This window comes from Pteropus medius, unplaced genomic scaffold (genome assembly GCF_902729225.1).
Source record: "Pteropus medius unplaced genomic scaffold, Ma_sr-lr_union100, whole genome shotgun sequence".
Taxonomy (NCBI): domain Eukaryota; kingdom Metazoa; phylum Chordata; class Mammalia; order Chiroptera; family Pteropodidae; genus Pteropus; species Pteropus medius.
The window spans coordinates 26,272,897-26,295,960 of NW_024354502.1; the positions used below are offsets into that span (position 1 = coordinate 26,272,897).

General features: G+C 39.3%; 1 protein-coding gene across 2 annotated transcripts in view; it reads left to right on the forward strand.

The window, feature by feature from the left end:
* UNC5D (unc-5 netrin receptor D) overlaps positions 1-23,064 on the forward strand; it is a 480,798-nt gene that overhangs the window by 426,608 nt on the left and 31,126 nt on the right. For both annotated transcript variants that reach the window (XM_039853533.1, XM_039853535.1), the window contains exons 12-14: positions 11,912-12,080; positions 14,286-14,513; positions 21,891-22,040. In XM_039853533.1, coding sequence (XP_039709467.1) covers positions 11,912-12,080; positions 14,286-14,513; positions 21,891-22,040 — 547 coding nt within the window. The remainder of the gene's footprint in view (positions 1-11,911; positions 12,081-14,285; positions 14,514-21,890; positions 22,041-23,064) is intronic.

A 23,064-nucleotide genomic window follows, 5' to 3' on the forward strand; every position in this document is an offset into this window, starting at 1 on the left:
CAATAAAAGCTCATTAACTTGCCACGCAGGTAGTGAAGTAAGGAGATGATGTATGTTTTCTTTCTCCTTCTACCCTAGTGACATAGGGATAAGCTCATGGAAGGCAGAATACATGAGGAGCGGACAACCTGCTCCCTCCTATCCAGACCAAGCATCTAGAGTAGAGCCTTGTGTGTGTGTGCAAATGTGCATGTGTGTGTATATGAGTGTGTGTCGATGTGCATGGGTGCTGGGAGATGGGGTGGGGTGTTGAATTGGATGCAAGATTAAAGTTTTAAAATGAACAAAAATGAGTCCTGAAAACTAAATCAAACTATTTTAATAACTAGATGTTATTGAAAAGTCATAGAACCAAAATAAAATGCTGCCACGGATGGTTCCACTAAGCACAATTGGTAGCAATTACTCGGGAAATTAGAACCACTTAATACCAGAACAGGTGACGCCTTGGAAGCAAACCCAGTTACTCAAATGTATGATGATATTGCAGTGTGATACATGTGACAAAAAAAAAAACACAAGTATCAACCAGGACTGAAAAGATTAACCCTGTCTAAAAGCTCAGAGAAGGTTTCAGAGAGGAAGTGACAATTGACTAAACCTGAAGGACAGCAAAAAGCATTCCAAAGAGAATAGAATGTGCAAAAGCACAGAGGTATAAATAACATCACATCTTTTAGAACTAAGCAAATCAAAAAAATATGAAAGGAGGAGTGAAATCGGGAAATTGAAATTCGCCTGGTGTGTAGGGATTTATGAGGCTTAAGATTCAGGAGACCTGGTCAAATTTACATTTTACATATATTATCTTCTGCTTCATCTCCACTGCCACCCCCCAAGTGCAAGTCCTCATTATACCTGCACCTTCCTTGTGAGCACAATAAAAATATGCCTCATCTTTTGCCTAACAGTTATTAATAGTGCCCCTTTCACCCTCAAAAGTGTTATCTCAATATAGACAATAAATTATAGTCACTCGGTTTTTGAGTGTCCTTGTCTCCAGTTGTGAACATTTTAAATCCTTTCTCTAATCCTCACGTTGCTGTCAGTGGGGAGTTTTGAGAGAGACTTGGAGAAGAACTCGGCAAGATCAGGTGTGTGTGTGTGTGTATGTATGTATGTATGTATGTGTGTGTATGTGTGTGTGCAGGTGTGTGTGTTAATGTGGGGTGAAAGAGATGAAGGAGTTGGAGATAATTCCCAGAATTCTAGCTGGAGAACTGATGATTAATTAGTAAAGAGAGATTTGCCAGCTGAAGGTAACCTGAGAGCTTGCAATAATAGTTGCTCCAGGAGCAACTCTGGGTTTCTTTCCAGGGAGTAAATATAGCTCTTTGACTTACAAGAAAAGGGGCAGGAAAAAAATTGATTCAAGAGTAAATAAAAGGCAAAAGTAATATTTTTAACCAAGAAAAAAGGCGACTGCTGAATGGAAATCTCATGTCCAGCTTTTGGCTAGAGCGTATGACTACAGGACTACTTACAGCAAAATGTCACAATATCGGGCAGAGACTATGCTTGCCTGCTTCACGCAGGGCGGAATCTTCTGCCTTCCATTGTTTTCTTTTCCTTCCTAGCTGGGTAAGAATCTGCCAATCCTGGAGCTCACTGAAGTGAACTGATAGCAAGCATCACTTGTCAGGAAAGTAGCATGGACTTGGTCACTGACATCGCATGAGAAATAAAGAATTATAAGAAATGAGAATAACATGGTAGAGTGAGAACACACGAATTCAGGAGGCCTGAGTTCCAATCCACTTTGCCACTTAACAGCCTAACTGGCTTTGAGCAAGTCATTTTCTTCCTCTAGGTTTCAATTTTATCATCTGTAAGTTTTGTCTATTATTAACTATATTCCAGGATTTTGGTGAGGACATTAAAGTGACTTATATATGAGAAGTCCTGTGCAAACTGTAAACTGCCACATAAATGCTATATTTGATATTATTTTCTTTTGTCTATCCTTATTTTAATTACATAGATAAGGTCTCCAACATCCACGGAATTCACTTTAGCTCTATGCCAGTGATGCAAAAGATTTCATGATCTTCCCTTTTTTGACTGTTACCATATTCCTAGACTCACAGGAAAGGTTAATTCAGTGATAGCAAACGTATTAACTGTTTACTCTAAAATCAAGGTCTTTGTGAAGCTATGAAGGACACCCTGTGTCAATTCTTTTGAATCTACCTTTATTTCTCTTAGATGTCTGGCCTATTATTTATGCTTTAGAGGTACACTGTATGGACTCCAGGTGGGCAAGTGTTAGATAAGAGATCACTGACCAGTCAGGCTGAGCAAGTGGCTTATGCCATCTTGAACAAACTTTGTCCCTGTCCACTTTGCCAGACTTTCCTTGCTAGTGATGCATAGAAATGAGTGAATTATCTGTGTCACCATGGCTGTTCAATGGTCAGTCATGGGTTTTAATCCAGTTTGTTGCTGTAAATGAGCTTTACGAATTTTCATTGGAAGAGTCAAATTGATGGCATATCCCTACGCCCTCAAGGAGATCTGCCATGAATTAACTCTAAAGCAGGTAAAGGGAACTGCCGAAGAGGGAAGGTGCTTCTAAAGGCACAAAGGGGCTCTTTCTCCTGGAGCAAGGGGAGTAAATTGCTGCTATTTCAGAAACACTTTAATTCTTTCAGGCTACCAGTGCCATGCAGTGTGATAAAAGGGGCACTTCATCAAATGGCATCTTAATGGCCTAGAAGGGTTAATGTGCCTTTAGCTGAAGATTGTGCCCCTTTCCACAGTAAAATCATAGTGGTATCTTCACCAAGTCATTTAGGTTAGAATATAATGCCATTAACCCCCCAAAAGAGGAGAAGAAAGAAAGAGGAAAAAGAAAAAAAGTAGGGAGGGGAGTGAATTCTCATAGTCATTTTATGATCTGATTTGGGGAGAAGGAGAATTTCCTCATACCATGCTCTTTACCTTCCCTTCCGCCTCACACCCACTTGGTCTATAAACAAGCACAAATAAAAATTGCCATCATTTTAATCAAAGTGCATTTGAAGCCCCTGTGAGCTCACAATGTGAAGTGATTAGAGTGGTCCAGAGGCGTCTTTAATTAAAGATGCCATTGACAAGATGACAATGGTGTGTGAATGTTGTTAACAGACCTGAATGGAAGACGCACCTTAATTCAGTAAGAGGAAAGTCACTGCTTCGTGAGTTTGATTGCACATGGTAAAGGAACACCACGTATGTAATTATTTTTATTTGTATGTGCCATCTCTTTTATTGCCCATGCTAGAAGTAGAAACAACCTGTCCTATTAAGATATTTAATATATATCATCCTTTTCACTTTACTTAATTATAGTCTAATAAAAATGCTGGGAGAGGACACCAGCCCGCACCAAGGCGGCTGCCCTCCATGCTCTCTAACAGAATCCACGCAGCCCTTTTTGAAAATCTGGATGATCAGCCTTCTAACTCCCTTGGTTATAATCTTTACGACAAACTGTAACAACTTCTCAGGACTCCATAAAGTGTATGCAGGTATGGAGCGCCCACTCTGGAAATCAGGTGTGTGTGCGACAGGCAGGGGCGGGGGAGGTGCCAGCATCTGAAACAATGAAGATAACCCACACGTCCACCAGCACTTTGGTTGATTGTGTGGCATCTGGGAGATAGCAGTGAATCAAGAGGCAGCAGCAGAGGGGTCTCTAGGTTCTAACTGTAAAGCAAACAAGTCATGAAAAGGCTGGTGGTAGACAAAAGAATGCCAGCTCCCCCCTACAAAGATGTCCACATCCTAATCCCTGGAACCAGTGACTGTGTTACCATACATGGCAAAAGGGACGTTGCAGATGTGATTAAGGTTAAGAACCTTGAGGAGAGACTATCTTGGATCGTGCTGGTGCTCCTGTGCAAGGGTCCTTGTAAGAGGAAGGCAGGAGTATCGGAGTCAGATACAGAGATATGAAGATGCTATGCTGCTAGCTCACAGGTGGAAGAGGGGCCTCCAGCCAAGGAATGCAGGTGGCCTCTAGAAGCTGGAAGAGCTTGGATTCCTCTCTAGAACCCCGATGACACCATAATTTTAGGTCAGTGAGACTTCTGGCCTACCAAACTGTAAGATAATAAATTTGTGTTGTTTTAAGCCAGTAAGTCAGTGGTATAGCATTAATAGGAAACTAATATAAGGCTCCATTCTGACCACTTTATGTACCTCAAGGCCCTGCTTTCCTAGGGCTTTCTCCAGGTGTCTGTGATACAATCTTAGCAACTCTCATGCCAACATTTTACCTTAAAAATTCCAGGTTTGGAGATTATGTCCCAGGGAACATTCCTTCCGCTCACAAGCCTGCACTCCCGGGCCTCCTGCCCCCCCCCCCCCCCACCCCACTTCACACCACACACACACACGGACCTGCACACAACCCAGGACCACCGACACTAACAGGACAGGAGATTCTTGTCCCAGCTCTGTCACGGTGAGGTGTGACTTTGGCCATGTCACTCCACCCCCACCATGCCCATCCATCGCCTCATCTGAACAGTGGTGTTGGGCCTGATTACTCCTAGGTCCTTTCCCCACCTAAAATGAAATGACTGTTTGAAATAGGAATCAGGTTTCCTCTAGAGAAGGCTGCTTTTCCCCATTCAAAATGTAAATGAATAAACAACTCAGTTGATATAAGAAACGCCACAGCAGCATGCATGTAGATCACTCTTCTCCCTTTTCACTCACTATCTTTTACTCTAAAGTACTTACAGTCAGCCATCATTCATTCTGCTTCTCCTAGTAAACAAGCTAAACACAAACCTGACACTGCATGAAAGATGAGGCTTAAATTGTGTCTTGGAACTGTTGACTTACTCATGATTTGTGATTCCTTCGGTATATTAATTGGTAAACACCCTATGAATGTGTGTGTAAACCAAAGCCATTTAACATATGCAAACAGTTTAATCTCTCAGTGTGGTGTTGCTCAAATTTCAGCAAATTCAGATACTCCAGTGTGTGTGTAATTCTCCTCTCGCTCCAGTTCCCCTTGTCCCATCTCTCTTTCTGTGACCCTGTTTCAGATAATAGTGCATGGGCGACCCAGATCTTTAAATCTTTTTAGAGCCACATGCTTCTAACCACAGTGCATTGCACTTGTTGCTTGTTGTAATCCACTGTTCTAACCGCTCCTTTCCCTGCCTCAACTAATGGAATATAATGGCTTGATGAACCATAACATTATTTCCAGCCATTGTAAATCAACGCCCCCAACCTGACATCCTTGCTTATTAATACACATGCTACTTAGAGAAGGGGGATGTAGGAACGGTCCCTGTGCAGCTGAATTTTCAATCACAGTAGTGTCATCCAAGGCCTTAATATTGAGCACTTAAAGTTCAGCCAGCATCTAAATTCCATTTCGGAAGCCTACCCCATCTGTATTCGACAGACCACCAAGCTCCCACTGTGTGAGGTATTGCTTTGGATATTTCTCGAGAACTATACTTTTCTCAAATGTTAGTGCCAAGGCTACATTGCACGTAGGAAATGCAAGTAAAAAGTGCAAGCTCTTTGGCCCTATCCCAGAAATAATCAGAATCTTCATTGATGGTGTCCAGGAATATAATTCTAAACAAACTACCCAAGGAATTCTGAACCATATTTCAGTGTTAGAACCATTTAAAGACTAAAAGAAGAATCTATTAAGACAGAGAGATTTTGCTCAACTTCACTCTTTTCCTTCTGTTCTGCTTCTCATCCTCTATTCTCCCTTTCCGGGAGTCTATTTTCTCAGTCATACATAGGAGTTACAGAATTAAAGCCCTCGGGAGACCTAGTCACAGTTTTACGATAAAACTGATAACCAAAGTGGCTTTAAAGGGCCCACCTCCCCAGGAGAGTCTATGATGTAATTTTCCCGGGGCTGATCTGAAAGCTTAGGTCAGAACTGAAGAGTGAGACAGGTTTCTGACTCAAGGAAAAACAACAGAAATGATTAAAAAAAACAAAACATTGATGATTATTTTTTTTAATCCACAGCAGTGTTAGTACCCTAGGTCAATACATGAGGGTTTCAATGAAAAGAGAAAAAGAGAATAGTTAAAACTATGTATCTTCTTGGGTAGAAAAATGTAGGAGACTGGAGCTACCTTGCTTTCTGAGCTCTAATATTAACACAGAGTATAGCTTCCATCTATCTGCCTTTTATGTCTGTTCCATTAAAATATGATTTAATTATGTATCGACCCAGGCATAGTAAAACTATCATTACTCTCCTGCCTGCATTCCTGAGTGATACTCTGGGTAAAGGTGATCAAACCTACATTAATCTATAATATAGACCATAAGGAGGAAAGGAGGGTACAATAATTACCAAGCGCAGGATGGCAGACAACAACAATGAAAATCTCATCTTAAAATATGGAACTGGTTGTTTTGCTTGAAGAGAGTGACATGTTACAAGTCTAGGATCAGGTCGAAAAGCATTGAAAGCAAAAGCAAAATGTGCACAGACACACCTCTAGAACTGCCGTGTTTAGAAGTTGCTGCTTGTAGCTGATCTTCATCAGCGTGACCTTCTGGTGGCATTAATGTACTGCTGAGTGTTACCACATGGTGAGGTTTGGACCATCACCACATCACCACCCACTGCAGCTCCTCTGACACCCTCCACTACACATTTTATACAGTCGGCAGTGACTCTGCTGCTTTCATGGTAATAATTCTACGAAAATTCTCCCTGGGTCTCTATATTCGTTCATTTGTTCGTTCAAAAAAATATGTGCATTTTTTGATAAAATTTCAACCTTAAGGAAAACTCGCAAGAACAGTATAAAAACTTTCCAGCTATTCCACATCCAGGTTCACAAATGTTAGCATTTCACTAAATTTGCTGTATGCTACTCTCCTCTCTCTCTCCAGATGTGTATGTATGTGTACACATATACATGCAAATAAAATACACATAAATACACACATTTTAATCATTGTAAACAAGTGTCTTTTGCCCTGGAGACACTTCAGTGTGTATATCCTAAAAACAAATTCTCTTACCTAACCAGAGCACAACTATTAAAATTAAGAAATTAACATTAATACAATACTGTCATCTACTCACAGACTGTATTCATATTTCACCTATTATCCGAATAACGTACTTTAGAACAAATGAAAATCCCAGTCCATTCACTACATTCTACGGTCAGGTGTCTTTAGTCTTTAATTTGGAGCAGTTCCCGAGTCTGTCTCTATTTCACGACATTGATGGTTTTTAAGAATGCAGATCCCTTATTTCGCAGACTATCCCTCAATTTGAGTTTGCTGATATTTCCTTACAATAAGATTCAGGCTATGTATTGTCAACAGGAATGTTACAGAAGGGATACTGAGTCCTTTTCACTATGTCATCTCGGGAGGTATATTCTGTCGACTCATCCCATCACTGGAAACGTTAACTTTGATAAGTTGGGTTAGGTGGTGTCTGCCAAGACTCCCCACCATAAAATGGTAATTTTACCCTTTGTAGGTAGTGAGTACCTTGGGGGAAGATACTCTGAAACCAAGTAAAGTCTAGAATTAGGTCGAGAAATACTGAAAGCAAGAGCAAAATGTGCACAGGTAGACCCCTAGACCTCTAGTCCCCGACAGTTTTCTATTCAAGAAGATACGAAGTTTACTATCATTCTTTTTCACTTTTCATTAAAATCCTCATGTATTGACCTGGGGTACTAACGTTGCTGCGGACGAAAAAAATCAATATTTTGGGTTTATGTCCTTTCCAACAAGTATATTTTAGTGCTTACGACCAGCATATATTAGGCACTGGGGATGCAACAATGAACAAAACAGAAAAACATATATATTCTTGCCTCATAGAGCTTACATTCTAGTTTGTGGAAGACAAAAAATAAGTGAACAAATGGTATAGTACATTTGAGGGCAATAATTGTTTTTGCAGAAAAAGAAAAGCAAAGGCCAGCTTTTCGTGTAGGGAACGCTGCAGCTGTGCAGCTCAGGCGTGGTCAGGAAACGCCTCATTAGTAGGCACTATTTGAGCAAAGATCTGAAGGGCATGAGGGAGCTAACCATGTGGATCTGGAGGAAAACTCTTCCAGGCAGCACAGAGCGTTCTGGAGCACAGGGAACGGCTGCAATTCCTTGAAGCGGGAACAAGTTGGCATTTTAGTGGGATTCCTCCAGTTGCTGAATTGAGGACTGTGGGAAGTGAGGATGAAAGCATTGCCAAGATACCTGAAATTCTCAGTGCACATCTCTAAGGCATTGAAAATTTTGCCAAAGCATATACTGACATAATGACAATTCATTGAATTAAGCCATCACAAAGTAGCACAGTTCTGATAGAAATAAGACTCAAAAAAGGGCAGGAGGGGTGGGAGTTTGGGGTTGGGGAAGCTGAACCCTCACTTAATGAGCACATACTAGGTGCTTTTTATGCTTTACTTTTAACTCTCAAAACAATCTCAGAGTAGGTATTATTTTACATGTGAGGAAGTGAGGCACGGAAAGTCGGCTTTCCCTTCTGCCACACCATCTGCTTTTAATGACAAAACGTATGACAAGGGATGTGGTATCGGGGATGATGCCACACAGAGGACATAAGAATGTTCTTTTGGCCCATTTCTTATGTCCTCTGCCGCTACTTTTCTATTACTGGTTTCCCTTTCTGGTAATTAAACAAGGTTATCAAGGTGGGTCTTCCTGTCATGCCAGGTTACCAGGCCAGATGCTCTTGTGCACCCTCTCCTACCATGTGTATCTGTAGTTGAGGCATCAAAGCTGCAAAGCCATCAGTTTTTCCCAGAACCCTCAGCTGCATTGTGTGAGCAGAAGTTTGAATTCACAACCGTATTTCCATACATTGGCTCAGCAGGCCAGCTGGGTATACAGACCTGACTTAAATTATTGATCGTTTTCTATCATAAGCATTCATAAACATGAACAGCATAAACATGTGTGTGTGTGTAGAGAGAGAGAGAGAGAGAGAGGAGAGAGAGAGAGAGAGATTGGAGAGATTGAGAGATTGGAGAGATTGAGAGACAGGAGAGATTGGAGAGATTGAGATTGAGAGATTGAGAGATTGAGAGATTGAGAGATTGAGAGATTGAGAGATTGAGAGAGAGAATATGAACACAGTGAAAAAGATAAGTATCAAAAGTCCCACACATCCGGACTTTTCAGTCTGCACTACGGTATGTGATGCACTAAAGTGGTTCATATTATGGTCCTGAAATTACTGCTGTTATTATTTCACCGTTATAATTAGCTCACCGCAATTTTAGAAAACCGTGTTACTTTTTTTTCCTTAGCAAGGGCATGAATACTTCCCTGTCATGTACTATATAATGTGGGAAAACTTAAATACCATCCATGCTTTCATTACAAATCTTCATTTTTGCCAAGGCCTAATCAAAGGCATCTCTCCCCAGATTTCTGTCCTCAGATGCCCCAGGTCTGTGTCCATGACTACACCTAGACTGTGTTTTCTCCCCCATCTTTCTTTGGGATGTCACAAGAGGCAGCAAGTCGACCAGAAATTTCCTAGTGGCAACAGAGGAAAGTACATCTAGTTACACGGAGCAAGAACCTACGAGTAGAAATTTAGGGTTATTTTGCTTCCATTGCTGTGATTGACTTCTCTGTGACCTTCTGCTGTTAACACCTGCCTCCCCAGGTGTGTAAGAGCTTTAATTAATATTTGTAAATCTCCCTGATTGCCACAGACAAAAAGGTAGCAGAAAAGGGCAGATTATTATTAATGGGGGCGGGGAGTGAAGTTGTTTAAGTTTTCCTTCACCAGAGGGACACCTTCACCCACAGACACTACGTTCACAGTGGGAGGATTAGATATAAATCTTGATTTACTGCCTTTGCACTGGTGGCAATACCTAATGCCTGCTTAATACAAAGTTCCCATTCTACATGCTGCCTAAGACCGGATATGCACTGCCTCTGACTCCTAATGCTGTTTAAGTTATTACCAAGAGGAGCCTTGCTATTCATGAGTGTGAGAGTTCATCTAATTAGCTGATTTCAGTTCATTTGACATTAAATAATTCCCCAAACTCCCATATGTTTGAACAATATGTTCAACAAGGGGGATGATTCTCTGAAAGCAATTAAATAGTTCTTTTAGGAGAGCTTGTCATCGGTCACTCATAAGCATCTCTGCTATTCCTGTCTGTGATGAATGCAGGTGGCAGTTACGCGGAGAGCGCTTAACCCTCTCTAATAGTCACTGGCAGGCATCCCAGTGTAGGCTGCCACTTTGTCCTGGTTATAGCACTCAGTGGCATTTTATATTTTTTTCAAACCTCAAGTGTATTTGTTCTAGGCTGTTCACAGAGCATTTGTTATTACTAAATCACTGCTTTCCAAAGCCACCCCCATAGCTTGCCTGCCCTGCTTAAAGATAAATGCTGACATTTTCAGTTAACCCTGTGCTTTGCTTGTATAGCAAGAATTGTCAGTTTTGGACTATGGTTGCCTATGTGGAAGACGGAATTTTTTGAAGTTATCTCCAGTGCTTCTTGGGGAGGGAGGGAGACCGTGTAATAACGTTCAGGTCTGTTTTAGATACAGTAGCTAAAAGATATCCCTGCTCAGATCTATACCTTGACTTTTATTGCAGCAGCAAACTGTGTACGATGAAGTAGAGTATGACCATTACTAATTTGAGCGAGAACAAGCGATATCAACAAAAGCAAGTCAGAAATTAATAACACGTTAGATGTACTCACAGAAAAACTATTTATACAGGATCTCAGAAAAGGTGGTATCTTTTAGTACTAATTCACATCTTTATCTTGCTCAAGAGATTGCTTTTTTGACCAGGGATGACATATTTAAATGTCTTTTCTAGGTTGGGTAAGAGGAAGTGTAGGTAATACGGATCCTAGCTCTTGTGTAGCTTTGTTCATCTGAGAGTCTCGAATTGCTTTATTGCATATCTTCTCTCTCTTGCATGTGAAAATCCATCAAAAAAAAATCAAATAGCTGCTCAAAAACACATAAGCAGTAGGAGAAAAATGAGTAGGCTTTTGGGTTCTCCTCATTGACTACTATCCTATAGAGCACCCCATCTTACTGTTTGGGGGAAGAGATTAAAAACAAAGACAGAAAATGAAAGAGGGAGGTATTCACTGAGGTGGTATTATTTCCCTTTAATTAAACTTCATTTTCTTTCATTTGTTTCATGATTCTGCATTGTAAATAATTCACAATACAGAAAAAACTGAACATCGGCTTCGGGTAGAATGATTTTAAAGTTAGATCTAAAGTAGGAATGCGTTGAAAGCTATATATTTGTGTGTTTGATTATGCACATTTATAATGAACTGTCTGTCTACTGTGCTATCACTATATAACCTATGTGTCTGTGCATTGGCAGAAAATAAATGTTTTCAAAACCAGAAGAGACATACTCAATTCGGGTGTGTTTGAAGTGTTGCTTTGTTCCATAATAATTTGTTTTATCGCTTACTGGCATTAAAAATATTTGTAGAGCGTGTTTTTAGGAGAAAAGAATCTGATGGTATGATTACCAGATCAATCATTTCTATAATATTCTTGGCTTTAGTCATTGATGATGTTATCAACAGGAATAAGGATTCAGCAGCTGGTGTGTGACACACCAACCAGATCTTTGCTTTCTTCTGTTCTGCCCTGTATTTCTGAAGAAGCATTTGTCATTTTATTTGTCGAAACCTAGATCTGAAGTCTAGGCTTAAGCTCAGTCTGTGTGCTTGAGCAGCTCAGGATTAATGGCTGTCTTCCAGACCAGCCTCTGCATGTATGGTGCTCCCCAGGAGGAATCCTGGATAGGGCTGTGCTCCGCCTGAAGAAAAGAGCAGTTTGTATCTAAATTCCCATTTACATATATATGCCCCCTCCTTCACGTGCTTCTCTCTTTTGTCTTTTCCCAACTCTAAAGCCTCCAGTCAGATGGATCGGAGGTGCTCCTGAGCCCTGAAGTCACCTGTGGTCCCCCAGACATGATTGTCACCACTCCCTTTGCATTGACCATCCCGCACTGTGCGGACGTCAGTTCTGAACACTGGAATATCCATTTAAAGAAGAGGACTCAGCAGGGCAAGTGGGAGGTGAGACCCTATTCTTCCTTTTTGAAAAACGGGACTTGGGTTCCACCTATGGGATAGATTTAAGCTTACCTTCTCTTAGCACCAAGAGTCAGCTATGAAATTTGTGAGCATCTTCTTATTTTTCGGAGAGTTGGTGGCATGTGTTAGTATTGGCTAGCGATTTTCACGATAATGGTTTTATAATACAGTTGTAATTACCCACATGTATTCTTATGTACCTGTCTTTGGTAAATAAAACTTTATCACTATATTGGTTTTTGTCATCATATGGCTGACATGGGATTATATAAATAGGGATTATATAAAATCGTTGTATCTGTTTTTGTCATCAGAGGGATTATAACAAATCTATGTGTAAGTATTCAGGAACGCAGTCGGTGTTAAATATGTTTGGTTGAATTAACGAATGCACTGAAAATTATTTTTAGTGTCTGTTTCCCCATGTAGATGAGCATATGTAAAAGAGTTACAGAACAAGAACAAAAGAGACAAGAAAATGGGGATACATGAGAGGAGGCTGACAACAAGGGAGACAGTCACGGCAGAGAAAGATTGCAGTGGAATTACTGTTTTAAGTGAAACCTCTGATTTATCTGTTTGATAGGGATCCCTTTCATGTCTTTCTGAACTCAGTTTGCATGAAAGCAGGTGAATTATCTCGTTGGAACTCAATGACCTGTTCCAGCTAGCCCTGGGATCTTAACCTCCCAGGAGGTGTTTCCTGCAAAAGAAGTAAAAGGAAAATCATGTTTCTCTAGAAGAAAAATCCAAGTTGCTGTGATGGTTTACATTTACCCTGCCCAGCTACGTCTTAAAATGAGTCCGGATTCCTCGTTGAAAATGCATTCTGCCATTTTTCCAGTCCTTGTAAAACCACAAGCAAATTTCCTGGGGCGTGAAGTTCCACGGGTTTTCCAACGGGGCCAGGTTTTGGTCTCTTTTTCAAGACGTTTTGCTTTGCCTGGATTTTCACCACTTTCGCTTTTCTTCTCAGCACTTCCACGCAGTCTTTTACGTCCAGATGGTGTTATACTCATGCTCTACCAAACCAGCCACGCACACCTAAGTTCTTATCAGGGAGGGTGAATTGGTCTTACAATATCTTATCCAAACCATTTATTTAATAATTCCTTGTGAGTGATTTTGATGGAATGAACGAGGATAAAATATTTGGAAAATAAATATATATATATTGCCTTAAGGATATGAAAGAAGTCGTCCGAAATAGACTTTTTTCTTTTTTTGGACACCTAAAGTTGATTTATTTTAAACTTAGTTTGTTTCTGGAAAGAGCGATGAGATACTGTCTCAGTGAGGATCTCCATAGGAAATACATGGCATAATCAAGGAAAATTTGAGGAGGGTTATTTGTAAAGGATCCAATCATAATGTGGGCATGGTAGGAAACCATAAGATAAACCACATGAAAGAGCAGCAAAGCTATTATTACATCACGCCTATTTGTCAGATAAAATATAAGGTGCCCATTTAAATTGGAATTTGGGATCAATAACAAATGTTATAAATATTTTTTTTACTAACTATTGCAACCCGAAGTCTGCTCCCCAAAAGAGATAAAGGAAAAGACAAGAGTGAGGTTCATGGAAGGCCAGAAGGCAGAGATTTGAATAAATGGTATGAGACATGGTAAGTGGAGGAAAGAGACAGTGTGAGTGAGGTACCCTCACAGGGAGAAGACCTTGGATGAGGAACCTGGCCTCACTTTCCTCCTACATCTTGAGCTCCTACAGAGGCTTCCCAATTTCTGAACCCCAAAGAACCTGCTTCTTAGGGCACAGAGCACAGGGAAGGAGGAAGGGCAGAGTAGATCTGGAGGAACAAATGGAAGCTACCTGGCCCAGATAGGATTACAAGAAATAGATATTTTTAAAAATATAAACATTTGCTTATTGGTGTTAATGTTTGATATATTTTTTTTTAAATTCACCATTGAACAAATTAACCACAAATAGAACTTTGAAAGTGATGTTTGCTATAAGCTATTAAGTAGAATTCCAACACTTAATATAACCATTTCTTGACTTTCTGATACAAGGAGTTATTTTGATAGAAGAGGAGCATTTATTGAGAAAATTAGGGCAATAAAAATATTCCAAAAAAGTTTGTTTATGTCCTTGCAAAGAAATTGTTAAATCACACCTTATTTCCAAAACTGAGAAAATCTAACACACCTTTTCCCAACAGGAAGTGATGTCAGTGGAGGATGAATCCACATCCTGTTACTGCCTTCTGGACCCCTTTGCCTGTCATGTGCTCCTAGACAGCTTTGGGACGTATGCCCTCACTGGAGAACCAATCACAGACTGTGCCGTGAAGCAACTCAAGGTCGCAGTTTTTGGCTGCATGTCCTGTAACTCGCTGGACTACAATTTGAGAGTCTACTGTGTGGACAATACCCCTTGTGCATTTCAGGTCAGCCTTTTCTCTGTAATTCTTTTGGTGTCGCAAAAGCATAGGGTTTCCTAAAAATTAGTATCAATAGAGACTTCTGTTGCTGAGGGTCTGGAAAATGAACCCATATCACTCGCCTTCTGGAGATGCCTATCTTGAAGCAAGAGCTATGCTACTGTATGTCCAACAAAGTGCTAAAGTACTTGGCAATCAAAAAGAGAGAAGCGTTACATTAGTGTACATAGAGAACTTTGTTTGCTAAATTATACAGCCGACTAGAAATGTGGTTAGAATTAGTCAGAATTCAGAAAACAGACACAGCTACAATAGAGGCTTTGAGACCTCTTTGTGAACCTTCATGGATGGATGAGATTTAGAAGCAAACGAGAAAGGAATATCATGTCAAAAAAGGGGAATGGCATGTGCTACAGACACCAGAATTATTTGATGTGCAGAGGGCAGTGAGAAAATGGCTTGAATCAACTTAAGGTTGTAGTTAGAAAACAGTTATAAATCATACCTATCAGCAGGCAGTAATATCATATCCTGGACACATAGCATATTAATTATTAGGGCTACTAGGGCAGAGATAGTTCAAGGTTCCTTTTCCATTTTTAGTACTTTTAATCATGTAAGATTTATTTTAAACTAGCTACTCACGAAGAGTTGCAGGTTTATTAATAGCAGCAAAGATAATGCAGAAGTGTCTGTGTAAGCTTTGCCCATATATAAATAGCATAGCTCTCCTGACACCTCATCCAAGATCCCTGCTATTCCAGTCCTGGATCATTAAGTCCATTATGCAGAGCATTTCCTCAGTAACTAGCTTTTAAGACACTGAGCTGGAAAACTCATGTTTACCAAGAGAAGAGACACAATGACCTGAATCATGAACATAAGCCAGTAAAGGTGACACAGCGCCAACCCATATTTCCAAACCTTCCCCAACTATCTCTTATGTAGCACAGGTTATTTTGAAGGCCACACTCAATATTTGGCTGCCATAAAAGGGGTTCTCCCCGCCCATATAGAGGTGCCATTTTGTAGAATATAGAAGTTCAATGTAAGTAGTTACTCCTCATCCTTCGATTGGCATGTTATAGTCATCATCTGCTTTCACCACCCTAGTAAGAGGATTTCTCCAAGAAAAAATACATAACAAATTCAGTAATCAAAAATAAAGAATGAATTCAGGGTGTTACTACCACTTAACAGTTACAAAATGCACCATGACTCAAGTTGGATGTTTAGTAACTTAGCCAGATTTCGAAGGCTGAGTAAACTGAAGTAAACACGGAAGACCATGGATGATTGCCAGTCTTCTGGCTCACATGGGTAGCCCACTGCTGCCTAGTGTGACGATGAGGATCTGTTCATCCCAACTGCCTTGGAAGTCAGCCCTCATCACCAACTTGAAATTTTCTTTGAATAATGGTCTCACTGCTGATATATATACCAGGGAGTTAAACATTTGCCTAGAAAGTTTATTCTAAGAGATGTTTAGATAAATCTATTTTCATTCGTGTTGATGGCTACCAGATTCTACAACAGCTCAGCTGTTCACAGATGAATATGAATCGCAGTGGAAGTCATGAAAATGAAGGCCTAAACACAGCTTTCCAAACCACTATCCATTCTGGTGGGTAATAAACTCTTCTTAGTCAATGTTAGGGAAAATGGTGTTCTCCCTCTAAATTGAATCCAAATATATTAATTTCATCATTTAGAGATATTTCTTAAAACTCCTTCATTTTGCTTTAGAGAAATGTTTTCCAGTAGAAATACCTTTGACCCTATTTGTTGTAATCTATTTCCCTCCAGTGATTCTTTCCCTCTTCTATTTTGTCAAATAAAGCTGATTTTAAAGTTGGGTTTGGTTTTACTTGTTATTGACAGGATGTATGTGACAGCTGTCATGAGCAGCAAAGGCCATGCTTCCCCCTTGGGGTTCTGAGAGAGCATTGACCTTGGTTGAATAACTTTTTTGACTCACAGAAAGATTAAAACATAACTTGTAGCTTTTGGAACACAGCTATTTACTCTTTTGTCTTAGTCTCCAGATTTTGTTTCGGAAAGGATATTGCTTTCTGGATTTTCACCTAAGTGAGAATGCTAAGTGAATGGCTTCGAGCCCTTTTACACAGGTTCATTTAAACCACCTTACTATCCCAAATCGTCCATGTCTTATTTTTCATGGCTTCGTATGTGGTATTTAATAAGAGGGGAATGTTATATAGTTACTAACCCATTAAAAGAGTTCCACTTTAAGCCTTAGCATCAGTTAACTTCCTGAACCTCTAAAAGACTTCGCAAGTTAATATGAGCTCCCTCAACTTGTGTGGTGTGAGCTGAAAATACTATTCACGGTGGTGACTCATTCCCTACAACTGATAGAACCCTGACTTCTTCATCAAAGTTAACACATAGTTCTTCATGAAGCACTCTGCAGCAATTGCCTGGAATTTACCTCAGTTATCACTATAATGAAAATGTTTATTGTGATTTAAAAATAGATACAAGCATGATTGTACAGTCTCTCTGTTGTGGTGCCTTTATCATCTCTCAAAGAAATGGTAACTTCGACCAGAGCTGTGCTCTTAACCAAGAAGGTTAATGGGCATGGTGCATCTTTCATATTGTTCACATCTCACTGGGAAATTATGTCACATAAAATCCTTAAAAACCTACCCTTTCCTGGAAAACACTAGGAAAAGGACAGCTTTCAAACCCAACTCTCCTGTCCTCTTAAATCATCGCGAAGGCCTGGCAATATAATGGTCCCACCAAAAAATATTCCTTGAGAGGATTTAAGTAATCAAACAGAAACATTCTCCATTTTCAGCCATGTCCTCCTTCCCTGTACTTCCTGCAGGGCTACTATGCCGTTTCTCATTTGCTCTGAGGACATTTTATCTGAATCATAGTAGCAGTTTATTTGAATGATAAAAACAAGTATCTCGAACACCTTGGCAAAACATAATTAAATTAGTTTCAGATTTTTTTGAAGATCTGTTCTGATAAATATATCTAAAAACATCTCTATGGAAATTACATCAGCCCAGGTATGTCCTTTAAAAATAAAAATGCCATCTGCCTGAAGGTGAAAAGAGAAGGACCAAAAGACTTCTTGTCCTTTCCACCCCTGTGTCTCTGTAATAATTAGAGCTGCTATTTTATGTTTGCGTGTTTGACATTGCCTCCTCTGATGAATTCAAAGCAAAGGTTGAGGAGTGGTGTTATATTTTCAAAGCAGTAACATTTTAAGAACTAAATTTTTGTTACTGTTTCATTTCTTTCTCTCCTCTCTCCTCTCACACACACACCACACACACACACACACACACACACACAGAGCCTCAAACAAACCTGGACATAGAAAAAGCAAGGAATTAAGCACTTGCCCTATCTTAGAAAGAAAAAATGAAAAACAACTAGTTTTTCCTTCGTTGCTCGCAGCACTACTATTCAGTACTTCTCGGTACTCATTACTTACTTGGCATTAATGTGGATTTAGAATCTAATTTCAAAGGATTTCCTCCAGATGTAGTTCTTGTGTTTATCAATAATATAACCTTGGGAAAACTGTTCACGTAAAGCATTTAAAGGAAAACACCGCAGCGACATAATTTCTGTGTGTGTGTGTGTGTGTGCTCGCTACTGTGTGTGTGTGTGTGTGCGGGCGCAGGCTTAAATTCAAACAGTTTAGTCTCATAAATATGTAAATTTGGCCCGCCTGTTTTAGTATCCCTGAAGAACACCTGAATATTGCGGTCTGTCTCATTAAATCAACATAAAGAGCTCAGTGAGCACAAAGCACAAGTTTCTTGGCCACAACTCCTAGAACTGGATGACTATCAACCCCCAGTGTAAAATGCTGAAGTAGAGAGACTAGAAAAATTATCAACCAGAGCCTTTAGGTACATTTTATATACAAGAAACCAGCCAGACCTTATTTTCTAGTTTAATTACTGCAAATATCAGTTTAACAGAACTACAGATTTAACAGAATGACCTTGTTATATAGGAGGCAAGCTAGAAAAATTCAGTGAATTATCAGGCCTCACTCTTGGGGTGATACATCCCTGAATGACTCAGAACTAGAACTGTTTGAATCATCGCATCCCAAACCAGCCAGGAATCAGAATCATTTGAGAAATTTAAAAATCCAGATGTCTAGGCCTAGCTCGTTAGAGTTAAGGGCATAACTGGGAATTCTTTGTTAAGTACAATTTATTCTATTTGGACAGTATTTTAAAGCTTGTTCTCAGGAGTTTGTTTCTTTAATTCTGAAGCCAGTTGTGCCTTTAGAAGTATATAAATACAATAATTACTTCATTATTGGGCTTCTTTATTTTAATAATTGTTTGTTACAGAATAACTATGCTTGTTTAATATTTTGTTCAAGATTATGGTACACTGTTAATTGTATATAGTTGGTTCAATATGTGGAGATCAAATAAGCTAAAAACAAAAGCAAAAATAAATCATGGTTGTATTCAAATTTGGAGCCCTAAGTGTAGAAAATTTTAAAAGGTATCATTTTCATCTGTGATAGCTATAAGTAGATATCCGTTTTAAAAATTCCTAATATTCTCCACTCTGCATTTCAGGGACTCCTTAGTATATATAACCCTAAGGCAAATACAGACATATTGTCTTTACATATACCTAGCACCAGTAAAAAAAATTATTTATGGGACAGAGTTAATAGCGGTCTGACCATCACATGATTTTCTTAAAAAAAAAAAAAGTATAGTATAGGACAATGCAGAAAAATCTAGTAGAAAAAATACTAAATCATGAACAAGTTGTTCTGTTCTAGTCTGAGCTCAGTCACTAACTATGTGGTTTTGGCAAATAACTCTCTTGGGGAGGAAGGAGGGGTGTTTCCATATTTCACCTGTTAATAAAGTATTTAGTGATAGAAAACCTGATGAAGTTTTCTTCTTGTGATGATTCTACATAGTTTCTCAATAGTAAAATAATCTAGTTCTCCCTGCTAAGTGATACATGACCTCGAAGAAATCATTTCATCTCCTGACCCCAGCTTACTTCTCTGTACATTCAGGCAAGTTAGATTTAAAGAAGAGGGGTACACACTTTAGGAAGCCTAGTCGAATATACTTTGAAGAGTAAACGCTGTTGTTATTCTGTGGCTTTAATATGATTTTAATAAGCATGCTTCTTATTTGTACTTGTTTCTAACCTTGCACTAAAATTGCAAAAAGAGGTTAGTATATTATCATGCTAATTATTTTGCTTGGCTCTAAATAAACTCAAGTAAGCAACTGAGGCCTAAAGAAAATAAGTAACTTGCCGAAGACCACATAGAAATGTAATTAGAATCCTGTGTTTCCATTTTCCGTTTACAAGATTAGTACTCTTTTAAAGTATATATAGCCCCCAGAAGAATCTTATACACCTTAACTCTTGAGCAACATTAACATAAAATACAAGTTCATAGCATAGCAAGCAAGAATTCCTGATCTGGTTCCTGCCCTACGTTATTATCGCCAGCCACATGTTTTCCCCCTAACTTCTATTCCCGCTGTCTGACCTCCATGCTTTGTGCATACCCTGCTTAGTGTCTGGAAGGTGCTCTCCCTCCTTTTCCTGTGGCTAGACCTTATTTTACTTCAAGGTTCATCTCAACTACTTCCTCGATTAATTTCCTTACTCCCTTCCTGGCCTCTCCTCCCAGCTGTTAGGCTAGGCACTCTGTCTTGCCTTAACCTCCCAGGAACACATTATATTATGCTGCTTAGATACTACATGATGCTCGTACACCTGCTGTTCTGACACTCTCACTAGACTGAGCTACTTGGTAATAGGCATAGTTTCATTTCTGTATGCCCAAAGTCCAGCTCAAGCACAGGTCCAGTGGACACGCAATCTCAAAAGAAGAAACCAGTGACCAGCATCTGTAAAAGACCTAAAGTCGGCATTTGGAATGTATTTCCTTTCCTCCCCACACCGCCACTTCCCTTCCACTGTTTGAGGCTCCTTCCTACCAGACACCAGCTACCATATGTTTTTTCCAAGTCTTGGATCTACAAAATGAATTATGTTGCACAGCACTGTTTAGTACAATAATTTCTAGCCACATGTGGGTATTTAAATGTAAATTAATGAAAAATTCAGTTCTTTAGTCACTGCAGCCACATTTCAAGTGCTTAATAGCCACTGTGGCTAGTAATACTGTATTGGACAGCACAAATAGAGAGCATTTCCATCATCACCGAAAGTTCAGCACCGACCAACGGGCCCCAAGAAACACCTCTCTCACTACCAAGATCAAAGAGCTGGAGAAAATTGGAATTGAATCATTTAGTGCTGAGAAAAGATACTAGCAACCTGTTAACAGATTATGTGTACATGAAGGATAAAAGCTGGGCAGCTGCTTCTCAGAAATGTTTTTATTAGTTATTCTACTAATGTAGATAAGAGATATATAAGATAACCTTTGAAGCTTTTACTTGCCGATAAATTTATAATTAAAATTTATATTGTATTTATAAACTTATTTGCCTGACTTCATACAATCTTTTTTTTTTTAGAATCTGGGAATATTATAGGACATAATTAAAGGATTTCATTTTTCTTATTAATACTAGATCTCTACAAGGAAATCGTAACTAAATTAATTGTGATTTTAAAAAAAAATAGATTTCGGGAGGTCTCATCTACAGTGACACTAAAAGCCTCACCCCCACAGTAGTTTAAGATTTTACAGAATCCATATCAATTCTTTCACTTGTCCTATCATTTCTTCAATGTTTCTGAACACCACAAATTTGGAACCAATTAAATGGTTTGCTTAGTAGAATATATGTGAATTGCATTTGTATGAGGTATAAAGATTTCTCAGTGAAGCTACTGGAGTATTTATCTCAGGAATTTGTTTTTTTTTTTTCTGAGCTAACTGACTCTATAACTTATTTTTCTTGGCCTTTGGCATAACTTTAAGAACAGTATTACAAATAAACATGATATACGCACTCTGTAACATCTATTTTGAGCCAAAGAATAAACATGGATAATGCCTCTGCTAGTGACAAACAAGTGAACCAGAGAGAAGATGCTTCTACCTTTATTGTGAAATATGATGTGTCAGATTAGGTATGAAAACATTCCCTAATTATGGTCGTATCAGAATGAAATTGATACAATTTTTAAAAACTCAACAGTGTTACAACTTCTCTGGGGCAAAGGTAGTCTTCTAGTTTTAAAGAAAAGCATAGTGTTTCAAGGACATGGAGTGTAAAAGAAGAGTGTCCATTATGCTATTCTTTATTTCTGGGAGACACATCGGAGTGAGCATGCATAGGAATAGAAAGACAACGTGGAGGCGATTGGATACTTTATTGCTGTGCCTCTTCTCTTTTCCCTGTCCTGTAGGAAGTGGTTTCAGATGAAAGGCATCAAGGTGGACAGCTACTGGAAGAACCAAAGTTGCTGCATTTCAAAGGGAATACTTTTAGTCTTCAGATCTCTGTCCTCGATATCCCCCCATTCCTCTGGAGAATTAAACCATTCACTGCATGCCAGGTACTGGTCGAATAGATCGCTAACAGAAATAGCTTTGCTTTAATCAGCAAGCATGTCACAAACCCTGGTGAGGGTACTCTTGACTTCCTCCTCCTTTAAAAGTATGGATTTAATTTCAGAACTGTCACAGAAATATAACAGTTTGGGCTACACACAGGGGATTAAACATATTGTCATAAATTCACAGATTCCTAACAGGTGGGAAATAAAGGTACTTGCATGTCAGGTAATGTGACGTTTCTCATCTTTCCTGTTTAAATTGTTGCTTCATAGAGGTTGAATGTGGTAATTTAACAATTTAGAGCAAGGTTTGTTAGTTTCTTTTCATTAAAATCAGCTCATTGTAAAACATTGTTTTAATCGTTCGTGTTCAGCAATGAATGAACTGGATGGATGTCAGTGAGAAACTTTGTAAGGGTAATTTTGAGTTATAGAGAGCTCTGGCTGTCCAAGTGGGAACAAAAGATTTTTGTCCGGAGTATATGAAGTGCTAGCTGTCAGATGAACTGGGCAAGATATGAAGAAGAAATTACAGATTGAGAGGCAAAGAAAGGATAATGCCTCTTAGAATCCTTATATAAATATATAAAGACACATATATTATTATTCACATATCGCGATGCTAGAGAATTTAATGCAACATTGCAAAATGACTTAGAGTCTCCTTGGATAACTTTTAGGGAATTTGAGTAGTTACTTAGCATAAAAAGATATCAATATGTGAGCCTGCCACTTAATTCTATGGTAATTCCCAGTGATAAGTTTTGTCATCATAAGCAGCCAGCTGCTCTACCATAGTGTCTTAAGCCAGAGTCATCCGTGCTTCAAGTGACATTTCCTAATTCTGGAAAAGCTTCTGGTGGACTCATATTGATCTGAAATCAGAGGAGACTTTCAAACTTTATTCTGCCCATTGATACAACCTGCAGAGCCCTGTGGGTTTTTTAACCTTTACATCCTTGCGGCATTCATGGCGCGGGGGGGCGGGCGGTGGAGTTGCACAAGGCATACCAGCTTGTCAGAA